Below are 24,760 nucleotides of genomic sequence, written 5' to 3' on the forward strand. Positions count from 1 at the left end.
AGACAACAGTTTTCAAAGAGTACAGTTTGACCTTTCTCTCCTGTCAGCTTCAGTTTAGCTAGGCAATAGGCAAGCCAATCCCTAAACAGGCCTAGTTTCAAAATGCATCACTAGACTCCGGGCCAGGGGAGAAGCCACTCATTGAAGCCATTAAGTGTAAGGATGAGTTTACAGAAAACAGGATAACAGTATAACGAAAAGGAATTTAAAATCACAGAATAAGTTACAAGCATAATTTAGTAGCTAACTGCAACCTGCAGTACAGCGTCAGTCTTCAACACTCAATGAGATGTGGGCAGAACTAAGAAAGTCTTCAACATCACTTCCTGAAGTAGATCAAACTGAGCATGGAGAGAGAGCGAGAGGAGAGAGCGAGAGGAGAGAGCGAGAGGAGAGAGCAGAGAGCAGAGAGCAGAGAGCAGAGAGGAGAGAGGAGAGAGCGAGAGGAGAGAGCGAGAGGAGAGAGCGAGAGGAGAGAGCGAGAGGAGAGAGCGAGAGGAGAGAGCAGAGAGGAGAGAGAGCGAGCGCGAGAGGAGAGAGGAGAGAGCGAGAGGAGAGAGGAGAGAGCAGAGAGGAGAGAGCGAGAGGAGAGAGGAGAGAGCGAGAGGAGAGAGAGCGAGCGCGAGAGGAGAGAGGAGAGAGCGAGAGGAGAGAGGAGAGAGCGATTTAAGCGAGAGAGAGAGAGAGATTTAAGCTAAAGGAGAGAGAGAGAGAGAGAGATTTAAGCTAAAGGAGAGAGAGAGAGAGAGAGATTTAAGCTAAAGGAGAGAGAGAGAGAGAGATTTAAGCTAAAGGAGAGAGAGAGAGAGAGAGATTTAAGCTAAAGGAGAGAGAGAGAGAGAGAGAGATTTAAGCTAAAGGAGAGAGAGAGAGAGAGAGAGATTTAAGCTAAAGGAGAGAGAGAGAGAGAGAGAGATTTAAGCTAAAGGAGAGAGAGAGAGAGAGAGAGATTTAAGCTAAAGGAGAGAGAGAGAGAGAGAGATTTAAGCTAAAGGAGAGAGAGAGAGAGAGAGATTTAAGCTAAAGGAGAGAGAGAGAGAGAGAGATTTAAGCTAAAGGAGAGAGAGAGAGAGAGAGAGATTTAAGCTAAAGGAGAGAGAGAGAGAGAGAGAGATTTAAGCTAAAGGAGAGAGAGAGAGAGAGAGAGATTTAAGCTAAAGGAGAGAGAGAGAGAGAGAGATTTAAGCTAAAGGAGAGAGAGAGAGAGAGAGATTTAAGCTAAAGGAGAGAGAGAGAGAGAGAGATTTAAGCTAAAGGAGAGAGAGAGAGAGAGATTTAAGCTAAAGGAGAGAGAGAGAGAGAGATTTAAGCTAAAGGAGAGAGAGAGAGAGAGATTTAAGCTAAAGGAGAGAGAGAGAGAGAGATTTAAGCTAAAGGAGAGAGAGAGAGAGAGATTTAAGCTAAAGGAGAGAGAGAGAGAGAGATTTAAGCTAAAGGAGAGAGAGAGAGAGAGATTTAAGCTAAAGGAGAGAGAGAGAGAGAGAGATTTAAGCTAAAGGAGAGAGAGAGAGAGAGAGAGATTTAAGCTAAAGGAGAGAGAGAGAGAGAGAGAGATTTAAGCTAAAGGAGAGAGAGAGAGAGAGATTTAAGCTAAAGGAGAGAGAGAGAGAGAGAGATTTAAGCTAAAGGAGAGAGAGAGAGAGAGATTTAAGCTAAAGGAGAGAGAGAGAGAGAGATTTAAGCTAAAGGAGAGAGAGAGAGAGAGATTTAAGCTAAAGGAGAGAGAGAGAGAGAGATTTAAGCTAAAGGAGAGAGAGATTTAAGCTAAAGGAGAGAGAGATTTAAGCTAAAGGAGAGAGAGATTTAAGCTAAAGGAGAGAGAGAGAGAGATTTAAGCTAAAGGAGAGAGAGAGAGAGAGATTTAAGCTAAAGGAGAGAGAGAGAGAGAGATTTAAGCTAAAGGAGAGAGAGATTTAAGCTAAAGGAGAGAGAGAGAGAGAGATTTAAGCTAAAGGAGAGAGAGAGATTTAAGCTAAAGGAGAGAGAGAGATTTAAGCTAAAGGAGAGAGAGAGATTTAAGCTAAAGGAGAGAGAGAGATTTAAGCTAAAGGAGAGAGAGAGATTTAAGCTAAAGGAGAGAGAGAGAGAGAGATTTAAGCTAAAGGAGAGAGAGAGAGAGAGATTTAAGCTAAAGGAGAGAGAGAGAGAGAGATTTAAGCTAAAGGAGAGAGAGATTTAAGCTAAAGGAGAGAGAGAGAGAGAGATTTAAGCTAAAGGAGAGAGAGAGAGAGATTTAAGCTAAAGGAGAGAGAGAGAGAGATTTAAGCTAAAGGAGAGAGAGAGAGATTTAAGCTAAAGGAGAGAGAGAGAGAGAGATTTAAGCTAAAGGAGAGAGAGAGAGAGAGATTTAAGCTAAAGGAGAGAGAGAGAGAGAGATTTAAGCTAAAGGAGAGAGAGAGAGAGAGAGATTTAAGCTAAAGGAGAGAGAGAGAGAGAGAGATTTAAGCTAAAGGAGAGAGAGAGAGAGAAAGATTTAAGCTAAAGGAGAGAGAGAGAGAGAGAGATTTAAGCTAAAGGAGAGAGAGAGAGAGAGATTTAAGCTAAAGGAGAGAGAGAGAGAGAGATTTAAGCTAAAGGAGAGAGAGAGAGAGAGATTTAAGCTAAAGGAGAGAGAGAGAGAGAGATTTAAGCTAAAGGAGAGAGAGAGAGAGAGATTTAAGCTAAAGGAGAGAGAGAGAGAGAGATTTAAGCTAAAGGAGAGAGAGAGAGAGAGATTTAAGCTAAAGGAGAGAGAGAGAGAGAGATTTAAGCTAAAGGAGAGAGAGAGAGAGAGATTTAAGCTAAAGGAGAGAGAGAGATTTAAGCTAAAGGAGAGAGAGAGAGAGAGATTTAAGCTAAAGGAGAGAGAGAGATTTAAGCTAAAGGAGAGAGAGAGATTTAAGCTAAAGGAGAGAGAGAGATTTAAGCTAAAGGAGAGAGAGAGAGAGAGATTTAAGCTAAAGGAGAGAGAGAGAGAGAGATTTAAGCTAAAGGAGAGAGAGAGAGAGAGATTTAAGCTAAAGGAGAGAGAGAGAGAGAGATTTAAGCTAAAGGAGAGAGAGAGAGAGAGATTTAAGCTAAAGGAGAGAGAGAGAGAGAGATTTAAGCTAAAGGAGAGAGAGAGATTTAAGCTAAAGGAGAGAGAGAGAGATTTAAGCTAAAGGAGAGAGAGAGAGAGAGATTTAAGCTAAAGGAGAGAGAGAGATTTAAGCTAAAGGAGAGAGAGAGAGAGAGATTTAAGCTAAAGGAGAGAGAGAGAGAGAGATTTAAGCTAAAGGAGAGAGAGAGAGAGATTTAAGCTAAAGGAGAGAGAGAGAGAGAGATTTAAGCTAAAGGAGAGAGAGAGAGAGAGATTTAAGCTAAAGGAGAGAGAGAGAGAGAGAGATTTAAGCTAAAGGAGAGAGAGAGAGAGAGAGATTTAAGCTAAAGGAGAGAGAGAGAGAGAGAGATTTAAGCTAAAGGAGAGAGAGAGAGAGAGAGATTTAAGCTAAAGGAGAGAGAGAGAGAGAGAGATTTAAGCTAAAGGAGAGAGAGAGAGAGAGAGATTTAAGCTAAAGGAGAGAGAGAGAGAGAGATTTAAGCTAAAGGAGAGAGAGAGAGAGAGATTTAAGCTAAAGGAGAGAGAGAGAGAGATTTAAGCTAAAGGAGAGAGAGAGAGAGAGATTTAAGCTAAAGGAGAGAGAGAGAGAGATTTAAGCTAAAGTACTTCCAGAAGAGAGATAGTGGAAGCCTCTCAGGCACAAGTGTTCAGGTTTTTAATATAGCCTGCTTCACAACTGCACCACTCAGTATGGTTTCAGTTACCTCACTGATCTTTTCATTACACATTTCTAACCCTTCAGCAAACCTTTCTTTGTGGGAAAAAAAAAATGAAAGAATGAAGGTCTAATAATTTTGTAAATGAAAGCAGAACCATCTGGGTTAATTAAAAACACGACCAAGGCCACAGGCTGTGTTGAGAGGAGCAGAGAGCCCCCCGCGGTCTCTACCAGCGCCCCCCCCCGCGGTCTCTACCAGTCCCCCCCGCGGTATCTACCAGCCCCCCCCGCGGTATCTACCAGCCCCCCCCGCGGTATCTACCACATTCTGCATGCCTTCAGAGTGTTGTTCTCTCTACCAGCGGGGGGGTTAGGGCCTAGGGTGTAGGGCCTAGGGTGTAGGGCCTAGGGCGTAGGGCCTAGGGTGTAGGGCCTAGGGCGTAGGGCCGTATAGTACCTTTGTAGGGAGACTGTTTCTCCTCCTCTTTGGCTCGGCCAGACAGCTCCAGGAAGTCTTCAATCAGGTCCAGAGAGATCAGAGACTGACTGAACACCAGGCTGAGAGAGAGAGGATAGAAAACACGGTCACGTTAACATTTTAACACAGGGAAACATTGCCATTTTGAAACATTTCATTTCAAGCACTTCTGGATCTCTGCATGTCTTCAGAGTGGGTTCCCCGTTTCCACAGCTTGGGTTCCCCTTACATTTTATCATCCACCTCCTCAGCCATACGGAGGATCTCAAACAGCAGCACCATCTTCCCAGAATGCTCCAGGATCTCAGAGTCTGCCTCTGTAACAAACTCCTTGTGCCAGTCGGGACTCCTGGTGCCAGGGCTGGAGGCCGGACGCGCTGGGCAGAACAGAGGGTAAAGGGTTAGAGGTCAGAGCTGGCGTTATAGGTCAGAGCTAGAGGTCAGAGCTGGGGATAGAGGTCAGAGCTAGAGGTCAGAGCTGGGGTTAGAGGTCAGAGCTGGGGTTATAGGTCAGAGCTAGAGGTCAGAGCTGGGGTTAGAGGTCAGAGCTAGAGGTCAGAGCTGGCGTTATAGGTCAGAGCTAGAGCTCAGAGCTGGGGTTAGAGGTCAGAGCTAGAGGTCAGAGCTGGGGTTAGAGGTCAGAGCTGGGGTTATAGGTCAGAGCTAGAGCTCAGAGCTGGGGTTATAGGTCAGAGCTGGCGTTATAGGTCAGAGCTAGAGCTCAGATGGTTCATGTTATGTACACTGTAGTCAGACCACCTTAGATTTTCTTCTCATTTTATTGTGTTACAAAGTGGGATTTAAAATGTATTTAAAAAAATTGTCTGTTTTTGTCGTGTGTCAATAATCTACACAAAACATTTCGTCAAAGTGGAAGAAAAATTGTAACATACCATCTGTTGTAACAGAGCAAACCTTACTTCAACACTGACACTTTTCTACACCATAACTTTCTATAATATGTTTTAATGTACACCACAACATTACACACACACACACACACACACCTCTAGTCGGGTAACAAATCTACAGGTTCTATAATTGTACATCTATACCTTCCTCTTCTGGCTCGGCCCGGTTGCGACTGGAAGGGTCTCCACCTCGAGAACTGGTGTTCCACTCCTTTATCACCTCCAGAGCATCGCTGTCTGAGTCACTGTCCTTCTTCCGAGCCTTTCCCCGCTTCCTCTTCCTGCGGGGGGGGGGCAGAGCAGTACAGAGATATATATATATATAGACAGCCAGAGGGAATCTCTCTGATATAGTAGATGTGAATCCCTCTGATATAGTAGATGTGATGGGAATCTCTCTGATATAGTAGATGTGAATCTCTCTGATATAGTAGATGTGAATCCCTCTGATATAGTAGATGTGATGGGAATCTCTCTGATATAGTAGATGTGAATCTCTCTGATATAGTAGATGTGAATCCCTCTGATATAGTAGATGTGATGGGAATCTCTCTGATATAGTAGATGTGAATCCCTCTGATATAGTAGATGTGAATCCCTCTGATATAGTAGATGTGATGGGAATCTCTCTGATATAGTAGATGTGATGGGAATCCCTCTGATATAGTAGATGTGATGGGAATCTCTCTGATATAGTAGATGTGTTGGGAATCCCTCTGATATAGTAGATGTGAATCCCTCTGATATAGTAGATGTGTTGGGAATCCCTCTGATATAGTAGATGTGAATCCCTCTGATATAGTAGATGTGATGGGAATCCCTCTGATATAGTAGATGTGTTGGGAATCTCTCTGATATAGTAGATGTGAATCCCTCTGATATAGTAGATGGGAATCCCTCTGATATAGTAGATGGGAATCCCTCTGATATAGTAGATGTGAATCTCTCTGATATAGTAGATGGGAATCCCTCTGATATAGTAGATGTGATGTGAATCTCTCTGATATAGTAGATGTGATGGGAATCCCTCTGATATAGTAGATGTGTTGGGAATCCCTCTGATATAGTAGATGTGAATCCCTCTGATATAGTAGATGTGAATCCCTCTGATATAGTAGATGTGAATCTCTCTGATATAGTAGATGGGAATCTCTCTGATATAGTAGATGTGAATCCCTCTGATATAGTAGATGTGAATCCCTCTGATATAGTAGATGTGAATCCCTCTGATATAGTAGATGTGATGGGAATCCCTCTGATATAGTAGATGTGAATCCCTCTGATATAGTAGATGTGTTGGGAATCCCTCTGATATAGTAGATGTGATGGGAATCTCTCTGATATAGTAGATGTGAATCCCTCTGATATAGTAGATGTGATGGGAATCCCTCTGATATAGTAGATGTGATGGGAATCTCTCTGATATAGTAGATGTGAATCTCTCTGATATAGTAGATGTGAATCCCTCTGATATAGTAGATGTGATGGGAATCCCTCTGATATAGTAGATGTGATGGGAATCTCTCTGATATAGTAGATGTGTTGGGAATCCCTCTGATATAGTAGATGTGAATCCCTCTGATATAGTAGATGGGAATCCCTCTGATATAGTAGATGTGTTGGGAATCCCTCTGATATAGTAGATGTGAATCTCTCTGATATAGTAGATGTGTTGGGAATCTCTCTGATATAGTAGATGTGATGGGAATCCCTCTGATATAGTAGATGTGATGTGAATCCCTCTGATATAGTAGATGTGAATCCCTCTGATATAGTAGATGTGATGGGAATCCCTCTGATATAGTAGATGTGAATCCCTCTGATATAGTAGATGTGAATCTCTCTGATATAGTAGATGTGAATCCCTCTGATATAGTAGATGTGATGGGAATCCCTCTGATATAGTAGATGTGAATCCCTCTGATATAGTAGATGTGAATCCCTCTGATATAGTAGATGTGTTGGGAATCTCTCTGATATAGTAGATGTGTTGGGAATCCCTCTGATATAGTAGATGTGTTGGGAATCTCTCTGATATAGTAGATGTGTTGGGAATCCCTCTGATATAGTAGATGTGTTGGGAATCTCTCTGATATAGTAGATGTGAATCCCTCTGATATAGTAGATGTGTTGGGAATCCCTCTGATATAGTAGATGTGTTGGGAATCCCTCTGATATAGTAGATGTGTTGGGAATCCCTCTGATATAGTAGATGTGTTGGGAATCCCTCTGATATAGTAGATGTGATGGGAATCTCTCTGATATAGTAGATGTGTTGGGAATCCCTCTGATATAGTAGATGTGATGGGAATCCCTCTGATATAGTAGATGTGATGTGAATCTCTCTGATATAGTAGATGTGTTGGGAATCTCTCTGATATAGTAGATGTGAATCCCTCTGATATAGTAGATGTGATGGGAATCCCTCTGATATAGTAGATGTGATGTGAATCTCTCTGATATAGTAGATGTGTTGGGAATCTCTCTGATATAGTAGATGTGAATCTCTCTGATATAGTAGATGTGTTGGGAATCTCTCTGATATAGTAGATGTGTTGGGAATCTCTCTGATATAGTAGATGTGTTGGGAATCTCTCTGATATAGTAGATGTGAATCCCTCTGATATAGTAGATGTGAATCTCTCTGATATAGTAGATGGGAATCCCTCTGATATAGTAGATGTGTTGGGAATCCCTCTGATATAGTAGATGTGTTGGGAATCCCTCTGATATAGTAGATGGGAATCTCTCTGATATAGTAGATGTGTTGGGAATCTCTCTGATATAGTAGATGTGAATCCCTCTGATATAGTAGATGTGTTGGGAATCTCTCTGATATAGTAGATGTGTTGGGAATCCCTCTGATATAGTAGATGTGTTGGGAATCCCTCTGATATAGTAGATGTGAATCCCTCTGATATAGTAGATGTGTTGGGAATCCCTCTGATATAGTAGATGTGTTGGGAATCCCTCTGATATAGTAGATGTGTTGGGAATCTCTCTGATATAGTAGATGGGAATCCCTCTGATATAGTAGATGTGTTGGGAATCTCTCTGATATAGTAGATGTGAATCCCTCTGATATAGTAGATGTGTTGGGAATCTCTCTGATATAGTAGATGTGTTGGGAATCCCTCTGATATAGTAGATGTGTTGGGAATCCCTCTGATATAGTAGATGTGAATCCCTCTGATATAGTAGATGTGTTGGGAATCCCTCTGATATAGTAGATGTGTTGGGAATCCCTCTGATATAGTAGATGTGTTGGGAATCCCTCTGATATAGTAGATGTGTTGGGAATCTCTCTGATATAGTAGATGTGTTGGGAATCTCTCTGATATAGTAGATGGGAATCCCTCTGATATAGTAGATGTGTTGGGAATCCCTCTGATATAGTAGATGTGTTGGGAATCCCTCTGATATAGTAGATGTGTTGGGAATCTCTCTGATATAGTAGATGTGTTGGGAATCTCTCTGATATAGTAGATGTGAATCCCTCTGATATAGTAGATGTGTTGGGAATCTCTCTGATATAGTAGATGTGTTGGGAATCTCTCTGATATAGTAGATGTGAATCCCTCTGATATAGTAGATGTGAATCCCTCTGATATAGTAGATGTGAATCCCTCTGATATAGTAGATGTGAATCTCTCTGATATAGTAGATGTGAATCCCTCTGATATAGTAGATGTGATGGGAATCCCTCTGATATAGTAGATGTGATGTGAATCCCTCTGATATAGTAGATGTGATGGGAATCCCTCTGATATAGTAGATGGGAATCCCTCTGATATAGTAGATGTGTTGGGAATCTCTCTGATATAGTAGATGGGAATCCCTCTGATATAGTAGATGTGTTGGGAATCTCTCTGATATAGTAGATGTGTTGGGAATCTCTCTGATATAGTAGATGTGATGGGAATCCCTCTGATATAGTAGATGTGTTGGGAATCTCTCTGATATAGTAGATGGGAATCCCTCTGATATAGTAGATGTGAATCCCTCTGATATAGTAGATGTGATGGGAATCCCTCTGATATAGTAGATGTGTTGGGAATCCCTCTGATATAGTAGATGGGAATCTCTCTGATATAGTAGATGTGTTGGGAATCTCTCTGATATAGTAGATGTGATGTGAATCCCTCTGATATAGTAGATGTGTTGGGAATCCCTCTGATATAGTAGATGTGAATCCCTCTGATATAGTAGATGTGATGGGAATCTCTCTGATATAGTAGATGTGATGGGAATCCCTCTGATATAGTAGATGTGTTGGGAATCCCTCTGATATAGTAGATGTGTTGGGAATCTCTCTGATATAGTAGATGTGATGGGAATCCCTCTGATATAGTAGATGGGAATCCCTCTGATATAGTAGATGTGTTGGGAATCTCTCTGATATAGTAGATGTGATGTGAATCCCTCTGATATAGTAGATGTGAATCTCTCTGATATAGTAGATGTGAATCCCTCTGATATAGTAGATGGGAATCTCTCTGATATAGTAGATGTGATGGGAATCCCTCTGATATAGTAGATGTGATGTGAATCCCTCTGATATAGTAGATGTGAATCTCTCTGATATAGTAGATGTGATGGGAATCCCTCTGATATAGTAGATGTGAATCCCTCTGATATAGTAGATGGGAATCTCTCTGATATAGTAGATGTGAATCCCTCTGATATAGTAGATGTGTTGGGAATCCCTCTGATATAGTAGATGTGATGTGAATCTCTCTGATATAGTAGATGGGAATCCCTCTGATATAGTAGATGTGAATCCCTCTGATATAGTAGATGTGATGGGAATCCCTCTGATATAGTAGATGTGAATCCCTCTGATATAGTAGATGTGAATCTCTCTGATATAGTAGATGTGATGGGAATCCCTCTGATATAGTAGATGTGATGGGAATCCCTCTGATATAGTAGATGTGTTGGGAATCTCTCTGATATAGTAGATGTGTTGGGAATCCCTCTGATATAGTAGATGTGTTGGGAATCTCTCTGATATAGTAGATGTGAATCCCTCTGATATAGTAGATGTGTTGGGAATCCCTCTGATATAGTAGATGTGTTGGGAATCCCTCTGATATAGTAGATGTGTTGGGAATCCCTCTGATATAGTAGATGTGAATCCCTCTGATATAGTAGATGTGAATCTCTCTGATATAGTAGATGTGTTGGGAATCCCTCTGATATAGTAGATGTGATGGGAATCCCTCTGATATAGTAGATGGGAATCCCTCTGATATAGTAGATGTGAATCTCTCTGATATAGTAGATGTGTTGGGAATCCCTCTGATATAGTAGATGTGAATCCCTCTGATATAGTAGATGTGATGGGAATCCCTCTGATATAGTAGATGTGATGGGAATCTCTCTGATATAGTAGATGTGTTGGGAATCCCTCTGATATAGTAGATGTGTTGGGAATCCCTCTGATATAGTAGATGTGAATCCCTCTGATATAGTAGATGTGTTGGGAATCTCTCTGATATAGTAGATGTGTTGGGAATCCCTCTGATATAGTAGATGTGATGGGAATCCCTCTGATATAGTAGATGTGTTGGGAATCTCTCTGATATAGTAGATGTGTTGGGAATCTCTCTGATATAGTAGATGTGAATCCCTCTGATATAGTAGATGTGAATCCCTCTGATATAGTAGATGTGATGTGAATCTCTCTGATATAGTAGATGTGTTGGGAATCCCTCTGATATAGTAGATGTGATGGGAATCCCTCTGATATAGTAGATGTGAATCCCTCTGATATAGTAGATGTGATGGGAATCCCTCTGATATAGTAGATGTGTTGGGAATCCCTCTGATATAGTAGATGTGTTGGGAATCCCTCTGATATAGTAGATGTGATGTGAATCCCTCTGATATAGTAGATGTGATGGGAATCTCTCTGATATAGTAGATGTGAATCTCTCTGATATAGTAGATGTGTTGGGAATCCCTCTGATATAGTAGATGTGAATCCCTCTGATATAGTAGATGTGATGGGAATCCCTCTGATATAGTAGATGTGTTGGGAATCCCTCTGATATAGTAGATGTGTTGGGAATCCCTCTGATATAGTAGATGTGATGTGAATCCCTCTGATATAGTAGATGTGTTGGGAATCCCTCTGATATAGTAGATGTGATGTGAATCCCTCTGATATAGTAGATGTGATGGGAATCTCTCTGATATAGTAGATGTGAATCCCTCTGATATAGTAGATGTGTTGGGAATCTCTCTGATATAGTAGATGTGTTGGGAATCCCTCTGATATAGTAGATGTGTTGGGAATCTCTCTGATATAGTAGATGTGTTGGGAATCCCTCTGATATAGTAGATGTGTTGGGAATCCCTCTGATATAGTAGATGTGAATCCCTCTGATATAGTAGATGTGAATCTCTCTGATATAGTAGATGTGTTGGGAATCTCTCTGATATAGTAGATGTGATGGGAATCCCTCTGATATAGTAGATGTGAATCCCTCTGATATAGTAGATGTGAATCCCTCTGATATAGTAGATGTGTTGGGAATCCCTCTGATATAGTAGATGTGAATCCCTCTGATATAGTAGATGTGTTGGGAATCCCTCTGATATAGTAGATGTGAATCTCTCTGATATAGTAGATGGAATCCCTCTGATATAGTAGATGTGTGGGAATCTCTCTGATATAGTAGATGTGTTGGGAATCCCTCTGATATAGTAGATGTGTTGGGAATCCCTCTGATATAGTAGATGTGAATCTCTCTGATATAGTAGATGTGAATCCCTCTGATATAGTAGATGTGAATCCCTCTGATATAGTAGATGTGAATCCCTCTGATATAGTAGATGGGAATCTCTCTGATATAGTAGATGTGTTGGGAATCCCTCTGATATAGTAGATGTGAATCTCTCTGATATAGTAGATGTGAATCTCTCTGATATAGTAGATGTGTTGGGAATCCCTCTGATATAGTAGATGTGAATCCCTCTGATATAGTAGATGTGATGGAATCCCTCTGATATAGTAGATGTGTTGGGAATCCCTCTGATATAGTAGATGTGTTGGAATCCCTCTGATATAGTAGATGTGTGGAATCCCTCTGATATAGTAGATGTGAATCCCTCTGATATAGTAGATGTGAATCCCTCTGATATAGTAGATGTGAATCCCTCTGATATAGTAGATGTGTTGGGAATCCCTCTGATATAGTAGATGTGTTGGGAATCTCTCTGATATAGTAGATGGGAATCCCTCTGATATAGTAGATGTGTTGGGAATCCCTCTGATATAGTAGATGTGTTGGGAATCTCTCTGATATAGTAGATGTGAATCCCTCTGATATAGTAGATGTGAATCCCTCTGATATAGTAGATGTGTTGGGAATCTCTCTGATATAGTAGATGTGTTGGGAATCTCTCTGATATAGTAGATGTGTTGGGAATCTCTCTGATATAGTAGATGTGTTGGGAATCTCTCTGATATAGTAGATGTGAATCCCTCTGATATAGTAGATGTGAATCCCTCTGATATAGTAGATGTGAATCCCTCTGATATAGTAGATGGGAATCCCTCTGATATAGTAGATGTGTTGTGAATCTCTCTGATATAGTAGATGTGTTGGGAATCCCTCTGATATAGTAGATGTGTTGGGAATCCCTCTGATATAGTAGATGTGAATCCCTCTGATATAGTAGATGTGTTGGGAATCTCTCTGATATAGTAGATGTGTTGGGAATCTCTCTGATATAGTAGATGTGAATCCCTCTGATATAGTAGATGTGTTGGAATCTCTCTGATATAGTAGATGTGATGGGAATCCCTCTGATATAGTAGATGTGTTGGGAATCTCTCTGATATAGTAGATGTGTTGGGAATCCCTCTGATATAGTAGATGTGTTGGGAATCTCTCTGATATAGTAGATGTGATGGGAATCCCTCTGATATAGTAGATGTGTTGGGAATCCCTCTGATATAGTAGATGTGTGGGAATCCCTCTGATATAGTAGATGTGAATCCCTCTGATATAGTAGATGTGAATCCCTCTGATATAGTAGATGTGAATCCCTCTGATATAGTAGATGTGAATCCCTCTGATATAGTAGATGTGTTGGGAATCCCTCTGATATAGTAGATGTGTTGGGAATCCCTCTGATATAGTAGATGTGAATCCCTCTGATATAGTAGATGTGAATCCCTCTGATATAGTAGATGTGAATCCCTCTGATATAGTAGATGTGAATCCCTCTGATATAGTAGATGTGAATCCCTCTGATATAGTAGATGGGAATCCCTCTGATATAGTAGATGTGTGGGAATCCCTCTGATATAGTAGATGTGAATCCCTCTGATATAGTAGATGTGTGGGAATCCCTCTGATATAGTAGATGTGAATCCCTCTGATATAGTAGATGGGAATCCCTCTGATATAGTAGATGTGTTGGGAATCTCTCTGATATAGTAGATGTGATGGGAATCCCTCTGATATAGTAGATGTGTTGGGAATCCCTCTGATATAGTAGATGTGGAATCTCTCTGATATAGTAGATGTGTTGGGAATCCCTCTGATATAGTAGATGTGAATCCCTCTGATATAGTAGATGGGAATCCCTCTGATATAGTAGATGTGTTGGGAATCTCTCTGATATAGTAGATGTGTGGAATCTCTCTGATATAGTAGATGTGTTGGGAATCTCTCTGATATAGTAGATGTGAATCTCTCTGATATAGTAGATGGGAATCCCTCTGATATAGTAGATGTGAATCCCTCTGATATAGTAGATGTGTTGGAATCCCTCTGATATAGTAGATGTGAATCCCTCTGATATAGTAGATGTGAATCCCTCTGATATAGTAGATGTGTGGGAATCCCTCTGATATAGTAGATGTGATTGGGAATCCCTCTGATATAGTAGATTGTGAATCCCTCTGATATAGTAGATGTGTTGGGAATCCCTCTGATATAGTAGATGTGATGGAATCCCTCTGATATAGTAGATGTGTTGGGAATCCCTCTGATATAGTAGATGTGTTGGGAATCCCTCTGATATAGTAGATGTGTTGGAATCCCTCTGATATAGTAGATGTGTTGGGAATCCCTCTGATATAGTAGATGTGTTGGGAATCCCTCTGATATAGTAGATGTGTTGGGAATCCCTCTGATATAGTAGATGTGTGGGAATCCCTCTGATATAGTAGATGTGTTGGGAATCCCTCTGATATAGTAGATGTGTTGGGAATCCCTCTGATATAGTAGATGTGTTGGGAATCTCTCTGATATAGTAGATGTGTTGGGAATCCCTCTGATATAGTAGATGTGTTGGGAATCCCTCTGATATAGTAGATGTGAATCTCTCTGATATAGTAGATGTGTTGGAATCCCTCTGATATAGTAGATGTGAATCCCTCTGATATAGTAGATGTGAATCCCTCTGATATAGTAGATGTGTTGGGAATCCCTCTGATATAGTAGATGTGTTGGGAATCCCTCTGATATAGTAGATGTGATGGGAATCCCTCTGATATAGTAGATGTGATGGGAATCGCTCTGATATAGTAGATGTGTTGGGAATCCCTCTGATATAGTAGATGTGATGGGAATCCCTCTGATATAGTAGATGTGAATCCCTCTGATATAGTAGATGTGTTGGGAATCCCTCTGATATAGTAGATGTGTTGGGAATCCCTCTGATATAGTAGATGTGTTGGGAATCTCTCTGATATAGTAGATGTGAATCCCTCTGATATAGTAGATGTGTTGGGAATCCCTCTGATATAGTAGATGTGATGGGAATCCCTCTGATATAGTAGATGTGTTGGGAATCCCTCTGATATAGTAGATGTGTTGGGAATCCCTCTGATATAGTAGATGTGTTGGGAATCCCTCTGATATAGTAGATGTGTTGGGAATCCCTCTGATATAGTAGATGTGTTGGGAATCCCTCTGATATAGTAGATGTGTTGGGAATCCCTCTGATATAGTAGATGTGTTGGGAATCCCTCTGATATAGTAGATGTGTTGGGAATCCCTCTGATATAGTAGATGTGATGGGAATCCCTCTGATATAGTAGATGTGTTGGGAATCCCTCTGATATAGTAGATGGGAATCCCTCTGATATAGTAGATGTGATGTGAATCCCTCTGATATAGTAGATGTGAATCCCTCTGATATAGTAGATGTGAATCTCTCTGATATAGTAGATGTGTTGGGAATCCCTCTGATATAGTAGATGGGAATCCCTCTGATATAGTAGATGTGATGTGAATCCCTCTGATATAGTAGATGTGAATCCCTCTGATATAGTAGATGTGAATCTCTCTGATATAGTAGATGTGTTGGGAATCCCTCTGATATAGTAGATGTGATGGGAATCTCTCTGATATAGTAGATGTGTTGGGAATCCCTCTGATATAGTAGATGTGTTGGGAATCCCTCTGATATAGTAGATGTGATGGGAATCCCTCTGATATAGTAGATGTGTTGTGAATCTCTCTGATATAGTAGATGTGAATCCCTCTGATATAGTAGATGTGAATCCCTCTGATATAGTAGATGTGTTGGGAATCTCTCTGATATAGTAGATGTGAATCTCTCTGATATAGTAGATGTGTTGGGAATCCCTCTGATATAGTAGATGTGAATCCCTCTGATATAGTAGATGTGTTGGGAATCCCTCTGATATAGTAGATGTGAATCCCTCTGATATAGTAGATGTGAATCCCTCTGATATAGTAGATGTGAATCCCTCTGATATAGTAGATGTGAATCCCTCTGATATAGTAGATGTGAATCCCTCTGATATAGTAGCATGTGAATCTCTGATATAGTAGATGTGTTGGGATGTTTACATCCTGTAAATAACGAGTGGTTACTTTTTCTGTTTCTCGTCTTCAGAGGTCATGCTCATGGAAGATTCCTCGGTCCTCCGAGGCGATGAACTCCTCCATGCTGTCCTCGTCAAAGTACCCCTAAAACACAAGACCCCAGTCAGAACCCCTAAAACCCAGTCAGAAACCCTCAGAACCCCTAAAACCCAGTCAGAACCCCTAAAACACAAGACCCCAGTCAGAAACCCTCAGAACCCCTAAAACCCCGTCAGAACCCCTAAAAACACAAGACCCAGTCAGACCCCGTCAGAACCCCTAAAACACAAGACCCAGTCAGACCCCCTAAAACACAAGACCCAGTCAGACCCCCTCAGAACCCCTAAAACACAAGACCCAGTCAGACCCCCTCAGAACCCCTAAAACACAAGACCCAGTCAGAACCCCTCAGAACCCCTAAAACACAAGACCCCAGTCAGTACCCCTCAGAACCCCTAAAACACAAGACCCAGTCAGAACCCCTCAGAACCCCTAAAACACAAGACCCAGTCAGAACCCCTCAGAACCCCTAAAACACAAGACCCAGTCAGAACCCCTAAAACACAAGACCCAGTCAGAACCCCTAAAACACAAGACCCAGTCAGAACCCCTAAAACACAAAACACAAGACCCAGTCAGACCCCCTCAGAACCCCTAAAACACAAGACCCAGTCAGAACCCCTAAAACACAGTCGGACCCCCTAAAACACAGTCAGAACCCCTAAAACACAGTCGGACCCCCTAAAACACAGTCAGAACCCCCTAAAACACAGTCAGAACCCCTAAAACACAGTCAGAACCCCTAAAACACAGGAGGAACCCCTAAAACACAAAACAAGTACAAAGACCTCAAAGCTACAAGCCGGCCCAGAATGTTCAATTGGAACCAATAGGAACCCTGGCGGGGCGAGGGGGGGGGGGGACAGACAGCGGGGCGAGGGGGGGGGGAAACAGACAGCGGGGCGAGGGGGGGGGGCGAGGGGACAGACAGCGGGGCGAGGGGACAGACAGCGGGGCGAGGGGACAGACAGCGGGGCGAGGGGGGGGGGGGGAAACAGACAGCGGGGCGAGGGGGGGGGGAAACAGACAGCGGGGCGAGGGAAACAGACAGCGGGGCGGGGGGGGGGAAACAGACAGCGGGGCGAGGGAAACAGACAGCGGGGCGGGGGGGGGGAAACAGACAGCGGGGCGAGGGGACAGACAGCGGGGCGAGGGGGGGGGGGGAACAGACAGCGGGGCGAGGGGGGGGGGAACAGACAGCGGGGCGAGGGGGGGGGGGAACAGACAGCGGGGCGAGGGGGGGGGAACAGACAGCGGGGCGAGGGGGGGGGAACAGACAGCGGGGCGAGGGGGGGGGAACAGACAGCGGGGCGAGGGGGAGGGAACAGACAGCGGGGCGAGGGGGGGGGGAACAGACAGCGGGGCGAGGGGGGGGGAAACAGACAGCGGGGCGAGGGGGGGGGAAACAGACAGCGGGGCGAGGGGGGGGAAACAGACAGCGGGGCGAGGGGGGGGGGAAACAGACAGCGGGGGGGAAACAGACAGCGGGGGGGAAACAGACAGCGGGGGGGGAAACAGACAGCGGGGGGGAAACAGACAGCGGGGGGGAAACAGACAGCGGGGGGGGAAACAGACAGCGGGGGGGAAACAGACAGCGGGGGGGAAACAGACAGCGGGGGGGAAACAGACAGCGGGGGGGAAACAGACAGCGGGGGGGAAACAGACAGCGGGGGGGAAACAGACAGCGGGGGGGAAACAGACAGCGGGGGGGAAACAGACAGCGGGGGGGAACAGACAGCGGGGGGGAAACAGACAGCGGGGGGGGAAACAGACAGCGGGGGGGAAACAGACAGCGGGGGGGAAACAGACAGCGGGGGGGGAAACAGACAGCGGGGGGGAAACAGACAGCGGGGGCGAGGGGGGGGAAACAGACAGCGGGGGCGAGGGGGGGGGAAACAGACAGCGGGGGCGAGGGGGGGGGGAAACAGACAGCGGGGCGAGGGGGGGGGAAACAGACAGCGGGGCGAGGGGGGGAAAACAGACAGCGGGGCGAGGGGGGGGGGAAACAGACAGCCGGGCGAGGGGGGGGGGAAACAGACAGCCCGGGCGAGGGGGGGGGGGAAACAGACAGCCGGGCGAGGGGGGGGAAACAGACAGCGGGGCGAGGGGGGGGGAACAGACAGCGGGGCGAGGGGGGGGGGAACAGACAGCGGGGCGAGGGGGGGGGGAAACAGACAGCGGGGCGAGGGGGGGGGGAAACAGACAGCGGGGCGAGGGGGGGGGGAAACAGACAGCGGGGCGAGGGGGGGGGAAACAGACAGCGGGGCGAGGGGGGGGGGAACAGACAGCGGGGCGAGGGGGGAAACAAATCAGAAAAGTGTGTGTACCTTGTTTTCCTTGCTGATGTAGTCCAGCTGCAGGCACCAGGGATGGGTCCAGATTCTGCTGAGCATCTGGAAGTCCTGGAAGAGCTTGGTCCCGGCTCGGCCCCGACCCCCCTCCACCACGTTCCCCGCACCTGCCCAGAGAGACAGAGCGAGAGAGACAGAGCGAGAGAGACAGAGCGAGAGAGACAGAGCCCCGAGAGAGAGCAGAGCGAGAGAGACAGAGCGAGAGAGACAGAGCGAGAGAGAGCAGAGCGAGACAGAGAGGTGCGTGAGAGAAGGAGAACGTGTGGTGGGTATGAAAGACCGGTCCAGCTGCAGCTGGTACCACTCCCTCACACTCATATCAACACCAGAACAAATCAGAGAGCCGTAACAACAAATACAGCCGTAACAACAATACAGCGGGGCGAGGGGGGAAACAGACAGCGGGGCGAGGGGGAAACAGACAGCGGGGCGAGGGGGGGGAAACAGACAGCGGGGCGAGGGGGGGGGGGAAACAGACAGCGGGGCGAGGGGGGGGGGAAACAGACAGCGGGCGAGGGGGGGGGAAACAGACAGCCGGGCGAGGGGGGGGGGAAACAGACAGCCGGGCGAGGGGGGGGGGAACAGACAGCGGGGGCGAGGGGGGGGGAAACAGACAGCGGGGCGAGGGGGGGGGGGAAACAGACAGCGGGGCGAGGGGGGGGGGGAACAGACAGCGGGGCGAGGGGGGGGGGAAACAGACAGCGGGGCGAGGGGGGGGGGAACAGACAGCGGGGCGAGGGGGGGGGGGAAACAGACAGCGGGGCGAGGGGGGGGGAACAGACAGCGGGGCGAGGGGTGAACAGACAGCGGGGCGAGGGGGGAAACAGACAGCGGGGCGAGGGGGGGAACAGGTCTCTTCTCTGAGAAGGGAGGGACACAGTGAAAGAGCGACAATCAACAACAAAAATTAAAACTCCAATCTGTCATAACAGCCTGAGGCGTCATGGAAACAGAGGCGTTCGTTCTCACTCAGAAATATTTATTCTAGTCTCAAAACGGTCTACAAAGTGGAGGACAATTTGGTCATAAAGTCCGTCTCATCCAGAACGGAGATGTGCGTGGTAAAGTGGTTTCCACGAGTTCATCCGACTCTGGGGAGGTAGATAAAGGGACTCATTGCCAAAATATCACTTGAAAGTACATTTCCTGCAACTCTTCACCTTTTGTCATTAGGAGGGAAAAAAGGTGCAGTTCTACATTACATTTCCTGTACATTTTGTCATGTTAATAATACGATATCTGAGTGAGAGTGACTCAGGGCCCCCCCTGGGGGTCAGGGCCCCCTGGAGGTCAGGGGTCAGGGCCCCCCCTGGGACTCAGGGCCCCCCTGGGGCCCCCCTGGGACTCAGGGCCCCCCCTGGGACTCAGGGCCCCCCTGGGACTCAGGGGTCAGGGCCCCCCTGGGGGTCAGGGCCCCCCCTGGGACTCAGGGCCCCCCTGGGACTCAGGGCCCCCCTGGGACTCAGGGCCCCCCTGGGACTCAGGGGTCAGGGCCCCCCTGGGACTCAGGGGTCAGGGCCCCCTGGGAACATGCCCTGCGTGCCCGGTCTATATTCAGCAATAATCACTCGTAAATTTTGACAACTAGCTGACTAATATACCAAATCAAAACATTTTGCTAGCTGCCATGACAAATTGAGTGATTGTCAGTGACTGACATGAAAACAGCAATTAGAAACGTCACGCTGCGAATTCCTCTATTCTACCTAGCAACAGTAAGTTGAGAACACGACTGAGTTTCCTAATGGATCCGCGGGGCCTCCAAAATGGAGGCTGTGGGTCACCCCAGTTCCCCATAGCGTCGTTACCTGTACACATCCATTGAGCATCTCGTAGAGGATGTGAGCTCTCTTCTTCATGATCCGTACGTCCTGGTCCGTGGAGTCCGCTGCCTGGCCGTTCTGGATTGGGTTAACGAAGCGGTTCCTGAACTCCTTCACTGAGCCCAGCAGGTTCTCCTTGATGAAGTTCACCATGCAGTGGTCTGGACGGGGCAAACACACGTCGGTACAGATATACAGCGGTATCATAAATACCTCCTTGGATTTATTCACATTTTCTATGCGTTACAAAGTGAGATTAAAATGGATTTAATCGGATTTTTTTTTTTTTTTTTCTTTGTCAACCATCTACCGTAATTTCCGGACTATTAAGCGCAACCTGAATATAAGCCGCACCCACTGAATTAAAAAAAATATATATTATTTTGAACATAAATAAGCCGCACATGTCTATAAGCCGCAGGTGCCTACCGGTACATTGAAACAAATGAACTTTTACACAGGCTTTAACGAAACACGGCTTGTAACAAAAAATTCGCAGTAAGCTTTAGTTGTCTTTTTTGCACTGAGTCAATTCCTCACGCTGCTGTTTCCAACGTCTTATCATCGACTCATTAAGACCAAGCTGCCGTGCAGCAGCTCTATTTCCTTTTCCAACAGCCAGATCAATCGCCTTCAACTTGAAAGCTGCATCATATGCATTTCTCCGTGTCTTTGCCACGATGAGGGTGACAAAATGACTACGGTAATCAGAATGATGGGAAGTTTGAGAGCGCTCGATTTAATCTAAACAGTAAACAAAAAAGTTGTTTGACCTTAATAACCCGTTCGGCAATTTCATTGGTCTAATGAAAGCTTCACGCCGCCAAAAAACTGAGCACGTCACAGAATGTGGTTTTTTTTTGGAGAAAAAAAATGTTGAAAGCGGGAAAAAAAATCCATATATTAGCCGCGTCGTTGTTTAAGCCGCGAGGTTCAAAGCCTGGGGAAAAAGTTGCGGCTTATAGTCCGGAATTTACGGTAAACAAAATACTGAAATGTAAAAAAAAAAAAAAAAAATTTTATTAATAAAAAAATGATCACGTATGAATACTTAAGATACCCACTAAAAACCCTGAATATAGACAGGAAACTAGTATGTCCAGGGGGAGTACTCTACATGTAGCTGTCTCACTACAGGACTCCTGCCCTATGGGCCGTTCTGGTTCACTCTACAGAAACAGGAGATGGACTCCTGCCCTATGGGCCGTTCTGGTTCACTCTACAGAAACAGGAGATGGACTCCTGCCCTATGGGCCGTTCTGGTTCACTCTACAGAAACAGGAGATGGACTCCTGCCCTATGGGCCGTTCTGGTTCACTCTACAGGAACAGGAGATGGACTCCTGCCCTATGGGCCGTTCTGGTTCACTCTACAGGAACAGGAGATGGACTCCTGCCCTATGGGCCGTTCTGGTTCACTCTACAGAAACAGGAGATGGACTCCTGCCCTATGGGCCGTTCTGGTTCACTGTACAGAAACAGGAGATGGACTCCTGCCCTATGGGCCGTTCTGGTTCACTCTACAGAAACAGGAGATGGACTTCTGCCCTACGGGCCGTTCTGGTTCATTTTGGCTAACTGTATATAAACAGGAAGTAACGGACATACACTCTATGAGGTTGTTCTGCAGCGGTGTGCCGGTGAGCACCACTCTCCGTCGGGTCTTGATGGAGTTCATGGCTTTAGAGATGGCCGACGCCTCGTTCTTCAAGATGTGGCCCTCATCACAGATCACAAAGTCCGGGCCTGGGGAAGGAGATGAACACAGAGCAGAGAGAGTTGAGAAGAAACAGGATACAATAAATAACCGTGTGTGTGTGTGTCCTCTACCTACCTGGGTCAACCAGGGTCCTCTGGAACGTCTCTTTGAGTTTCTTGCTCTTGATGTTCCTACCCTGTGTGAGGTTACGGTACATCTCATAGCCAATGATCATGATCCCTCCATCCTCCTGCCACTGCTGCAGAGCGGCCGCTCTCTCCTGAGGACGTTTCACTGTGGCCAGCTCCGTCACCTAGCGCAGACACGGAGCGGGAACACACACACACAGCGTGAACACACACACACACAGCGTATAAACACACACACACACAGCGTATAAACACACACACACACAGCGTATAAACACACACACACACAGCGTATAAACACACACACACACAGCGTATAAACACACACACACACAGCGTATAAACACACACACACACAGCGTATAAACACACACACACACAGCGTATAAACACACACACACACAGCGTATAAACACACACACACACAGCGTATAAACACACACACACACAGCGTATAAACACACACACACACAGCGTATAAACACACACACACACAGCGTATAAACACACACACACAGCGCATAAACACACACAGTTGTGGAGAAACTAGAGACCACTGCATAATGATCAGTTTCTCTGGTTCTACTATTTATAGGTCTGTGTTTGGGTAAAATTAACATTTCTCCATAATTCCAAATAAAAATATTGTAATTTAGAGCAAACACAGACCTATAAATAGTAGAACCAGAGAAACGGATCATTATGCAGTGGTCTCTCTAGTTTCTCCACAGCTGTATATATACACACACTATTTATATTTATGGAGTTCTGTGTGTGTATATATACATATATATATATTTTTTTTTTTGCACGTGTGTGTACCTCTAAACTCTCCTCGTCCTTGAAGCCGTACTGCCACTTCTCAAACTCGTTGAGCCAGTTGAGGACCGTGTTGAGAGGACAGACGATCAGCGCCGTGGAGAAGTCTAACTTCTCACACAGCAGTAGAGTGTGGAGTAGGGTTACCACCTGGTGATAGAATACAGTATAGATATATACACATAGAGAGGTTACCACCTGGTGATAGAATACAGTATAGATATATACACATAGAGAGGTTACCACCTGGTGATAGAATACAGTATAGATATATACACATAGAGAGGTTACCACCTGGTGATAGAATACAGTATAGATATATACACATAGAGAGGTTACCACCTGGTGATATAGACAGGGTTAGATACAGTATAGATATATACACATAGAGAGGTTACCACCTGTTCATATAGACAGGGTTACAGTATAGATATGTACACAGAGAGGTTACCACCTGTTCATATAGACAGGGTTAGAAACAGTATAGATATATACACATAGAGAGGTTACCACCTGGTGATATAGACAGGGTTAGATACAGTATAGATATATACACATAGAGAGGTTACCACCTGTTCATATAGACAGGGTTAGAAACAGTATAGATATATACACATAGAGAGGTTACCACCTGGTGATATAGACAGGGTTAGATACAGTATAGATATATACACATAGAGAGGTTACCACCTGGTGATATAGACAGGGTTAGATACAGTATAGATATATACACATAGAGAGGTTACCACCTGGTGATATAGACAGGGTTAGATACAGTATAGATATATACACAGAGAGGTTACCACCTGGTGATATAGACAGGGTTAGATACAGTATAGATATATACACAGAGAGGTTACCACCTGGTGATATAGACAGGGTTAGATACAGTATAGATATATACACAGAGAGGTTACCACCTGGTGATATAGACAGGGTTAGATACAGTATAGATATATACACATAGAGAGGTTACCACCTGGTGATATAGACAGGGTTAGATACAGTATAGATTTACACTGCATTCGGAAAGTATTCAGACCCCCCCACAACGACTCAATACCCCCACAACAACTCAATACCCCCCACAACAACTCAATACCCCCCACAACAACTCAATACCCCCCACAACAACTCAATACCCCCCACAACAACTCAATACCCCCCACAACAACTCAATACCCAATAATAATAAATCAATAGGGTCGTTGTCCTGTTGGAAGGTGAACGTTCGCCCCAGTCTGAGGTCCCGAGCGCTCTGGAGCAGGTTTTCATCAAGGACCTCTCTGTACTTTGCTCCGTTCATCTTTCCCTTGATCCTGACTAGTCTCCCAGTCCCTGCCGCTGAAAAACACCCCCACAGCATGATGCTGCCACCACCATGCTTCACAGTAGGGATGGTGCCAGGTTTCCTCCAGACGTGATGCTTGGCATTCAGGCCAAATACTTCAATCTTGGTTTCATCAGACCAGAGAATCTAGTTTCTCATGGTCTGAGAGTCGTTTAGGTGCCTTTTGGCAAACTCCAAGAGAGCTGTCATGTACCTTTTACTGAGGAGTGGTTTCCGTCTGGACACTCCACCATAAAGGTCTGATTGGTGGAGTGCTGCAGAGATGGTTGTCCTTCTGGAAGGTTCTCCCATCTCCACAGAGGAACTCTGGAGCTCTGTCAGAGTGACCATTTGGGTTCTTCGTCACCTCCCTGACCAAGGCTCTTCTCCCCCTGATTGGTCAGTTTGTCCGGGCGGCCAGCTCTAGGAAGAGTCTTGGTGGTTCCTAACTTCTTCCATTTCAGAATGATGGAGGCCACTGTGTTCTTGGGGACCTTCAATGCTGCTGAAATGTTTTGGTGCCCTTCCCCCAGATCTCTGCCTCGACA

The 24,760-nt window shown here is 45.1% G+C and overlaps 1 protein-coding gene across 1 annotated transcript in view; it reads right to left on the reverse strand.

Moving 5' to 3' along the window:
- The window catches only part of LOC106604099 (transcriptional regulator ATRX), a 108,966-nt gene that overhangs the window by 30,455 nt on the left and 53,751 nt on the right, over nt 1-24,760 (reverse strand). The window contains 12 exon segments of the mRNA XM_082974982.1: nt 4,195-4,295; nt 4,445-4,592; nt 5,271-5,407; nt 15,992-16,041; nt 16,043-16,087; nt 18,370-18,546; nt 19,176-19,253; nt 19,525-19,553; nt 20,108-20,377; nt 21,824-21,961; nt 22,050-22,227; nt 22,886-23,032. Coding sequence (XP_082831108.1) covers nt 4,195-4,295; nt 4,445-4,592; nt 5,271-5,407; nt 15,992-16,041; nt 16,043-16,087; nt 18,370-18,546; nt 19,176-19,253; nt 19,525-19,553; nt 20,108-20,377; nt 21,824-21,961; nt 22,050-22,227; nt 22,886-23,032 — 1,498 coding nt within the window.

This window comes from Salmo salar, chromosome 05, assembly GCF_965601325.2.
Source record: "Salmo salar chromosome 05, fSalSal1, whole genome shotgun sequence".
Taxonomy (NCBI): Eukaryota; Metazoa; Chordata; class Actinopteri; order Salmoniformes; family Salmonidae; genus Salmo; species Salmo salar.